Raw genomic sequence first — 9503 nt, 5'->3', positions numbered from 1 at the left:
GGGGTCGCACCATGCTGCTAATCACGTGCCCCCTCGTCCTGGAGTCCTCCAGGTGTCCCGCGCCTCCGCGGCCAGTCGACCCGGGATAGGTTGTCGCGTCGCTCTCCACGTCTCCCTGCCGACGGAGGTGGCGGTTCTCCGGGTCGCCCTGACGGCCTGGGCTGGGAGGTGTTCGTCCTCCAGGTATTCTTGGAGGTAGTGGTCGTTCTCGGGTCCACCTGCCGCTCCCGGGTGGTGCTCGCGTGGGCGGCCGCTCCGCCCATGGTCTCCGCTGGTGCAGCAGCCCCGGGGCGGTTGGGCAGCCTGCCCCGCCCCGCTCCAAGGCGGCGCCGCGGCCCCGCGGTCGCGTGCTCCACTGCTCCGCTTGCTTGTTGTGCTCGGCTCAGGTCCGCCAGGCCAGGCCCAGGTTTTAAATAAAAAGCTGACCTTCAAACGGGCAGGCGGGGCAGCCAGGCAGGCAGCCGTGGCCACTCCAGCGTGATGCCTGAGCAGCCACTTCGCGCAGAGCGCCACTCCGCCTAATCACACAGTGACATCACACCGAGGAAGGGAGAGGGGGCACCCGTATACCTCACCAACGAGCGCCGCCACTGCAGCCAGAGCGATCCGATGCATCAGAGCCTTTTCCGATCAGTGCTCCCCTTCATGTTCCCGAGTTGCACCACCACCACACTGGCCGTGCCGGGCCGGGGGGCCAAGCACTGTTTCAACCGTTTCAAAACGCAGCTCTGCAAATGAATCGGGGCGAACAGACGGACGGGCGGCGGCGGCGGCGGAAGGACCCGAACGACAGACAGTCGCGTGCTGAGCCCGGCTGAGCCATACGGCACGGCACCTCGTGAATCATTCATGGCGGCCAAGTGAAGGCGCGGGGCGAAGGGAAGGTGGGAGGGAATGCAAAGGTCGCGGCGCCAATTCCACAAAAAGGATCAAATAGGAAGGAGAAACCTGGCGCGGGGCGGGCATGCATGGCAGGGGCCATTAGCATCCCGTCCAGCAGGTGGTGGGCAAACAGCCTTATCTGAGCGCACGGGTGGCCCCCGCCCCCGCCCCCCCCGCCCCCGCCCACGCACCACTCGTGTCACTGTGTCACTCACGCATCTGCAACGCCTGCCTGGCCCAGCCGGCCGATCCTGCGGAGTCACCACTCAGCTCACCTGCAAAACGAGAGGAAACAGAGACAGGCATTACAATCTTGTAAACTTGGCAACTTGGGCAGCGCAACTATCCAAAGCGTCCTCCCAGAGTTCGCTCCCGCCCGCTCCGGCCAAATGATGACAGGCAACACACAGTTCGACCTTCCTTCAAGGAGACTAACTATCCCCCGAATATAAAACTGTTTAAAGAGATACGGCAAAAGAGCCTTATAAAGATGTAGAGCCGCGAACCAACCAACAACAAAAAATTGCAAACCGGATGCTTTGATGAAACAACAAGACAGCCAAGCAACAAGCAGCAGCAGCAGCAGCAAAGAGAGCGGCCGCCAGCCGACTTGAGAAACAAAAGCCAAACACGTCTCTGTGCGGTCTGGACGGTGAGAGGGAGCGAGCGAGCGAGAGGCAAGCCTGCAGACAATTAGCCACACCCCATAAATAACTATTGGAATCGCGCTGCGGGGGCGCCCCCCCCGGGCGGCCTGGCGGCCTGGCCGGGCCGGCCGGGCGCCCTCCATCTAAACCGCGATAGAGCCAGAGAGGAGAGCGCGGGCGCGGGGCGCCCCGGCTCTTCCAATCAAGCGATTTACAGGGCTGCCACATGTCGGGCCGCGATCATCGCATCGCCCGCCTCTTTTATTTCCGTTTTCGCCGAGCAAGGCGCCGCGAGAGTATAATAAAAACTGCGCCGTGTCTATTTGGTGAGCGCGCAAGCCGCAAGCGGGCGAGGCCGCCTCGTTCTCGCGTCCAGCAGCAGACGTCCCTCGGTGATCCGGCGATCACGAAGACGGCCTCCGCGGCGTCCGGCCGGGCTGCATACCCGCTCGGCGTGGCGTAGCGGCGCGGCCAAGGCCTCCGGCCGGAGCCAGAGCCGTCCGAATCAGAGCGGTTCGTAGTGTCCGTAGTGTCCACACACCAAGGACTCGGCGGCGCGCATTGTCAGGTTGTCATGGAAGCGCGCGCTCATTCGAATTATTCGGGTCGACACGTCGGGTTCGCAATCGCTCGCGCGGCGCCGGGCGGGTGGGACCGACCGCGGGGGGACCCTTGCGCCGCGTGGACCCGACCTCGGTCGGAATGTAGTCCGATCTATCCGGGGCGCCGTTGCAACACGGCGGGGTGGCGGGGCGCGGTGTCTGAGGGGCCTTCCAGATGTTCCCACCGCGGTGTGGTCCGGGGGACCCTGCGACAGTCACAATGGCCGGACGGACAGCCAGGCAGGGTCACCGTTTGACCGTGCGCCCGCGGCGGCGCCGTGCGGCTCGGCGCGGTGTGGCTTTTGGACGTGACGTCACGGGCGTTGCGGCGGCCTTGCACTTACACAATGCAGCGCAATTAGGACCGCAGGGTGGCGGCGTGGCGCGGCGTGGAGTGCGCGCCGCCGTGCCGGCGACCCCCGCGCCCGGGCACGCCCAACAACAACATGCTGCACCCCTCCGAAACACTCTCCAGACAGTGTCTGCTGTAGCAGTGCCCGCCGCGGGCCACCTCGCGAGCCCTATGAGTGATGTTACGGCGGGGTGATTCCCATCCCACTCACACGCCGTCTCTCTCTCCCTGAGATAGCTGGTCCCGTTGGTCGAATAGAGAATCAGAACACCGCCGGCGGCGGCGGCGTCCGCGGGGCGCGACGCTATCGTAAGCAGCAGCAGCAGCAGCAGCAGCAGCAGCAGCAGCAGCAGCAGCAGCAGCAGCAGCGTGCCCCTCTCGTGGGGCTCCGGGCCGACGGGCTCGCGGGTCGCGTCCTCGGGGAGCATGTGGTCCGCAGCGTGGTCATTACCTATGCAGGTCCGGCCGGGGCGTGGCGCGGCGGAGCGGCTCGTTAGTTCCGGACCAAGGAGGAGGAGGAGTAGAGGAGGTGGAGGGCGGCTGCTGGAGCCTTGGTCCCGACCCGACCCGACAGTTTGTCGAGGAATGGGGAGGAAGTCCGGAGAAGCCGCCGCTGTCGCGGATGTCACTCGGGGCGGCAAGGCCAGGGGCCTCTCCAAGTCTCCGAGCAGCAGCTGCCGCAGGCGGGCCCGCAGTATACGCATACGCCACACCTGCTGCAGCTGCCGTCTCACCATCTTCCCTAGCAGTTGAGTATGACAATTTCCAGTCTGCACTGATTCCTATGTTTCTTTTTTCTTTCATTTTTTTTTATTTGCTGTTGAAAGCGAAGGGTTCACAACCATGCGGCAATTTTTTTTTTCGTATGATTTTTTCCTTCTTCCCGTGTAGCGTGACGGTGACGCGACGGTGGCGGGCGTGGCGATGGCAAGTGAGTCAGTGACTCAGAGGTCGCCTCAGTGAGCTCACAAGGCGCTCGGCCAACTACCACACCGCACACACCACCAGAGCCCGTCAAGGTGGTGGCCACCTCTAGTATACCTACCCACCCTGTGTGTACCCGTCGGGGTCCGCGGGAGGGCGCCGCCGTCCCGTCGAGGAGGTCCCCGATGGCGTGCCCGCCCGGGCCGAGAGGTGTGCTGCGCGCTCATGAATATTCTATGCCGCCCTGCAGGGCATCTCTCTCTCCCTCTCGCTCGCACACGTGCAGCTCTGGGCACCCCTCTCTCCCTCTCTCCCTCTCGCTCGCTCACGGCGCGAGCCGGGCGTCGTGGTCCTCACCGACGGCCAAGCAGCTCAAGTCCCTCCCGACGGTCTTGCTCACGGCGATAAAGCTCGAGTCATATACAAGGCCAAGGATGAGGAGGACGTCCTTGCGCGGGCGGGGGCCGGGGGCCGCACCACGGCCGCACCACCCCCTGGATCCGTCCCAGACAAACATGTGCGGTGCACGTGGAGTGGCATCTGCTCTGTACCGGGCCCTGCCCCGCCCCGGGCTACACTCTCAAAAATCACCTTTCTGCATTTAATTCCATTGTTTTGTCTTCTCCAAACCAGGGAACGACCCGCACTCAGCTGGCGGGTAATAGTTCGTTTTTGTTTCTATTTTTTGTTTCTTTTTTTATTTATTTGTGAGCAAGTAGAGTCGCAGGCCTAGGCCGTCGCTGTTGTTGGTTGCATTTTCGTCTTGCGTCGTGGAGCGCGGCACGTCACTCGATACTGCGAAGGCTGAGGCAGGACACCGAGAGCAGGCCAGGACACCCAGACCTATCCCCTGACTGGTCCCCCGCGAGGAGGCACCGCCAGGCCGCGAAGCCTGCGCGCGGCGTCTGGAGACCAGATAACTCTCCTCCCTCCTCCTCTGTGTGTGTAAGTACGCTCTCGTCACGTGACGGCCCGCGCTGATACGCGGCGCCAAGCCTGCGGGAGATAAAAGCGTAAAAAAAGAGAAGGGTAAACACACACACAAAAAAAATGTCACAGCGCGCGCGTCGCCGCCGTACTTTGTGAAATAATATAAACGCAAATCTGTGAAAAGTGGACAAGCCGGACGTAAACTTTACGGCTAAATAACCAGGCAGCCGCGCGGCCGACGGTGGCATGCAGCCCGGCCGCTATCTCGGACATCAGATACCTCACAACGGCGCTGCACGCCACGCTGTCTCGCACGCCCCCTCCCCTTCCCCCCTTCAATAAATAAGGAAATGAACCTCATTCATCCTGGTGGTCCAGCGCAGCAGCAGCAGCAGCGCAAGCGCGCGCGCCCAAATGACGACATTTTGTTCGAAAGCAATGAGGGGCGGTAATGAGATATCGTGAGAAAGAGTCTGTCTCTCCCAAGGCCGGCAGGCGAGCGGACGGACGGACGGGCGGCGAGCAGGGCGGGCGCGAGCCCTCCTCCTCGCGGTGCGGCGCTATCACGAAGCGGGCTCAGAAGAGAGAAATAGTAGACTGCGAAAATTGATAAACACCCCCCCGAGGTGGTTCGCCAATGATACAACGACGCTCGAAACGGTATACACGGCGGCCTCGCTGCACACTGGAAAAACAAAGGTGCTACTGCACTAATGCCTTTGCAAAGGCACTAAAATTGCCAAAAATAGCACAGTTAGGGGCCAGTCGCACCTTTGTCAAGACACTATTTAACTAACGCCTGTAAAAAGGCATTAGAGCACCTTTGTTTTTCCAGTGTAGTAAATCTCACCGTAAGTTACAGCGACATCTGCAGCACTGCAAGTTACGGTGAATATCACTATCGGAAGTTACTGCGAACGAGTCAGATCGCCGTGGCGTAACGAAGGTCCACCACCGTAATGTACGACGAATTCCACCGATACATTACCGCATATCGGCTCACAGGGCGGGGACCAATATAATTCGCACTGCAGCGACAGCAGGGGTCAGCGGCGTCAACTCAGCTGTTGTCGCTATCAGTGACGCTAGAGTGACCACCGCCACGCCACGCCGCGCCGCGCCACGCCCCGCGCCCCGCGCCCCGCGCCCCACAGCGCGGGCCCGCCCAGCGGCACGGCAGCCGTTTACCGCCGCGCTCGCACACTCCAGACACGCAGGCGCGGGCTGAAACAAATAGCACGGCACAGAGCGCATGCAAAACGGAAGAGGGGAAATCGGAAAACCAAAGGCGAAACCGTCAACTGCTCTTAAAACCATGGGTCTCCACAGGAAGGGACGCAGTAGTCTGAAAAGGTTCACGGCGCCTTATAAACCTCTTCGAGTTGGGTACGTTTGCCGCGACGGGCCGGGCCATGCCGCCGCAGCCGGGACGATAGAGTGACCACCAGACTCCCCGCCTAATAGCAGTCGATGGAACCGATCCGGATGAGGGGGGCAGAAAAAGAAAAGCAGCGGCAGCAGCCGTCACGTGATGGCGCTCTGATGAAGACGCTGGTCAGAGGCTGATGCTAATTGCAGGTGCCGCCGGAGGGTCACGGGCCGGGTCACGGGGTCACGACAATGAAAAGTTGATTGCAAAGCGGCGGCGGCAAAAAAAAAGAACGAAAAAGAAAACGTGAAATAGTTCAGGAGACGACGACGGTGCCTCACGGCCACACACCACCACGAGCGGTTCGGTTTGTAAGAGCGCGGTGCTGCGGGTGCCACACTTGCTACTTGCCGGACGCGCACACATCATGAGGTGGAATCGATTGAAAGCGCAAAGTGTCCCGTAATGACACACCCCCATTGAGCCGGCGCACGGCCGCGTGCAAACAGCCCCATTGTGCAGCAGGGCCGCCGACGGTGCAGGGGGCGCTCTCAGGTAGCGGAGGTAAGCGGCAGGTAGCGCGCACCTGCAGCGGGAGCCTGAGCGCGCGCGCCGCCGGCCCGGGAGCAGCAGTAAAAGGCCGCCCTTTATCGCCCTGACCACTGTCATTCAGCGCGCCCAAGCAACCGCGCACTGATGAGCGGCGGCGGCGGCGGCACTTTTCTCACGGCGGCTCCTCCCCATCCTGCTCCTGCGGGTGGGTGCAACAACAGTTTGACTCGGACTGCAACCGGGCGCCGCGCTGGACACCACGTATATGTAGTACTACGTCACCCACCGCGGATTATAAAAGACGCACGCGAGTGACACTACGCCGGGCGCGCTGCTTGGCTTGCAGGCATACCCCGCGCCTCTGAGCGCCCGCCTCTCTCTCTACTTGGAGCGCCATCACTCTCGCCTTGTTTCCCCCCGCGGCGGGGCCAGGCACGTCGTCGTCGTCGAGGCCGAAACATTTTCACGTTTCGTTGTTGTCGTCCCGAAAGACCGCGGCGTGAGGTTGGTGTATATAACATGTAAAGTAAAGCACACGCAAAGCTCGTGTACCTCCCTCTTGGACCGCCGGTCCACATCGCCGCAGACAGACAGCCCCTCATTAGAGAGAGGCGCAGCGACACTTGAAACAAATCACGGTCATTATCCGCGGCGATAGAGACGCACCCGGAGGCGCCCCGCCGCGTTGGAAGAGGGAAACGTGCGAATGTCCGGCAGCGGGCGAGGCTGCCGGGAAAAAATATAAATAAATGCGGGAGGCAAAAAGGAGTGCGTCGGAAGAGAGGGGGGCGGCAGCAGGAGGACAGCGCCGCCGCCGCCGCCGCCCCCGTGTGCCTCACAGGACAGCCGACAGTTGTCAAGACCTTATCTCGCGACAAAAGTTGTCGTCCGGCACACCGAGAGAAAGAGAAAGAGTGAGGAAGAGAAGAGTGGGGAGGGGGGGGGGTGAGGGAAGGGCCGCCGCCCGGCGTCCAGCGTGAAGGGCTCACATAAAGGGCGCCGCGGGTCGGATTGAGCGGTAGCAGCCGGGGGAGCCGCGTGAGATGGAACAAAGAATGAGGGACAGAAAAAGAGCCGTTTCGAGGAATTATTTCTGAGCGCCGCGGGGGGAGGGGGGGGGCATCGCGTGTGCGGTATTCGTACTGCCGCGTAAAACTGTCTACTGTATGCGACGCGCGGAGCCAAGAAACGCCCAGAGGGTAAATTTACCCCTCTCCTGGTCGCTGTTGTTGCCGCCGCCAGCACCTCTGTCGCGCTGCTGGGGAAGGGCATGCAGGCTGCGTCATGCTGCATTTGAGTACCCCACAAACGTATGTACCAACATACACGGGTACCGAAGTACCGCAACAAGAAAAGTGACAAACTGGAAAATTGACCGACTCTCGTGTTGCGTTACACGCCGACCACTTGAATGCGAGACATTGTAAAAGCGTTTGCGTTTGCAGAGGCACGACGGCGTCGATCAACCGAAGGCTGCCGTGTAGGTTGCGGTTATCGTGCCCGGTTATAGCGACTTGTTTACATCTAGAGCTACTAGCATAAAGTAAACGGGTGTTCACCCACCGACAGGAGATGGCAACAGGTGCGCTCGAGCGGCAGAAGCAGTCCCGACCGCAACCCCAAAACAAACGAGACAAGTACGACGGGAAAACGAAATAAAAGTTAAAATAATAAAAATCTCTGCCGTGAGAGGGGGGCTGCTGCGGCCGAGAGGCCCGGTCGAGTACCTCCAGCCTACCAGTACCAGAACCCGGCACGGCTGGGCTCGGCACGGCTCGGTGCGGTCCGGCTCGGCTCGACACAGTGGTACCGGTTTGGCTGAGGGGCCGACAAGACAGAAGCGTGCTGGGCCGGGCAGCCCGCTTGCACGGCCGGTGTGCAGCGAGAGGTCCCAAGGGGCCCAACCAGCCCGACGGGGTGGCATGGGCTGATCTGCGAGCAGGGTTACCGACAACGACGGCGAATAACAGTCGGGCGTTATCCCCAGATTAGTGTTATACTTCCAGTCCGAGAGGAGGAAGTGGGGGAGAGGGGTGAGACGGTACAGGGGTCCTCGCCAATGCCTCCAGATGTTGGCACGGCTGTGCCCAGGGGCCCTACCTCCCAGAGGGCCTGCAGGACCACGTCCCGAGCACGCCCGGCCTGCCGGCAGCCATGCGGCAGCCCTCGCAGCCCTCCCGGTGTGGGGGTTATTTTCGACCTCGCTGTCAGCGGTCTGCTTGCTGCTGCTGCTCCGACAGAGCACATAAACTGGCTGGCCGAAGCGCTCGGTGTTCGCCTCTGCCTCTGCCAGCCGCCTTGCCTCGCCTGTGATTGGCGCACCGTCCAATGACAGCGCGTCGTCTGCTTGGTCGGCCGGCTGTCACTCCGTGGCCACCTGGTGGTCACGCCACGCCGCCCTACACTGTCGCGCACTCACACTAGTCCTTGGCGATCACTAAACTGTCCTCAGACACAGTCCTTGCGGCACATCACTCGATTGTTTACACAGTCCACATGGCGAGATGGCGCGGCGCAGCGGCGCACATGATGGTCTCCTTCTTATAGAGGCAGCGCCTGCAGCAGCAGCACTGGCTCCGCGTTCTTCTTTTTATTATTTTCATTTTCCTTTTCTTTGTTTTCGTTTTTATCTCGTCGCAGATTTGGCCAAGTCAATGAACTTAGACACCGGACCACAACAGCTCTTCTGGTTCGTCTCGCCCGTCGTCTGTCGCCCGTCTGCCGGCCTCAGGGAAGTCCCCCCCAGGAGGACGTCGTCTGCTGGCCGAGGGGCGGGGCGGGGTCCACTCGGACTTACCTTCATCTATGAGCCGCTCCACGTGAATGAAGACGTTCGGGAAGGCGGCGAGCTGTTTTCTGTCCTTGAGCAGTTGCGCCAGGTAGTCTGCTATACTTTGCATGGTCGGATGACCCTGCTGGTCACTCATGATGGCACGGTTGGCACCCGGTGCGCGGGACTGGCAGTCGGTCACAGAGCGGTCCAGTGAGACAACACCACTGACGACGACGAACGGTAACAACCCAAACCCCAACCTGAGCCGTCGAGACGAGACCTCCCGATCTGTTCGAATCAAGCGGCAGAAAGGCCAGCGAACAACTAACGCGCACTCATCTGGACCTCACGCGCGGCGCACAGCAACTGAGTCTGGCTCGAGCCGCCAGAGCACTGGTTGGTCCTCTCCTCGTGGGCCGTGGGCGAGCCGGGGCCGGGGCGGCCGGGAGGGGAGGGGGGCGGCGCGGCGCGG

At 61.7% G+C, this 9503-nt stretch overlaps 1 protein-coding gene across 6 annotated transcripts in view; it reads right to left on the bottom strand.

Moving 5' to 3' along the window:
* The window catches only part of LOC113214707 (protein held out wings), a 63870-nt gene extending 54444 nt beyond the window's left edge, over window positions 1-9426 (bottom strand). For all 6 annotated transcript variants that reach the window (XM_052274918.1, XM_052274917.1, XM_052274920.1 and 3 more), the window contains exon 1: window positions 9056-9426. In XM_052274918.1, coding sequence (XP_052130878.1) covers window positions 9056-9185 — 130 coding nt within the window. In that variant the 5' untranslated portion in view covers window positions 9186-9426. The remainder of the gene's footprint in view (window positions 1-9055) is intronic.
* Window positions 9427-9503: the final 77 nt, after the last annotated feature.

Source organism: Frankliniella occidentalis, unplaced genomic scaffold (assembly GCF_000697945.3).
Source record: "Frankliniella occidentalis isolate FOCC.00 unplaced genomic scaffold, Focc_3.1 Scaffold465, whole genome shotgun sequence".
NCBI lineage: Eukaryota > Metazoa > Arthropoda > Insecta > Thysanoptera > Thripidae > Frankliniella > Frankliniella occidentalis.
This window is presented reverse-complemented; position numbering and strand designations above follow the sequence as displayed.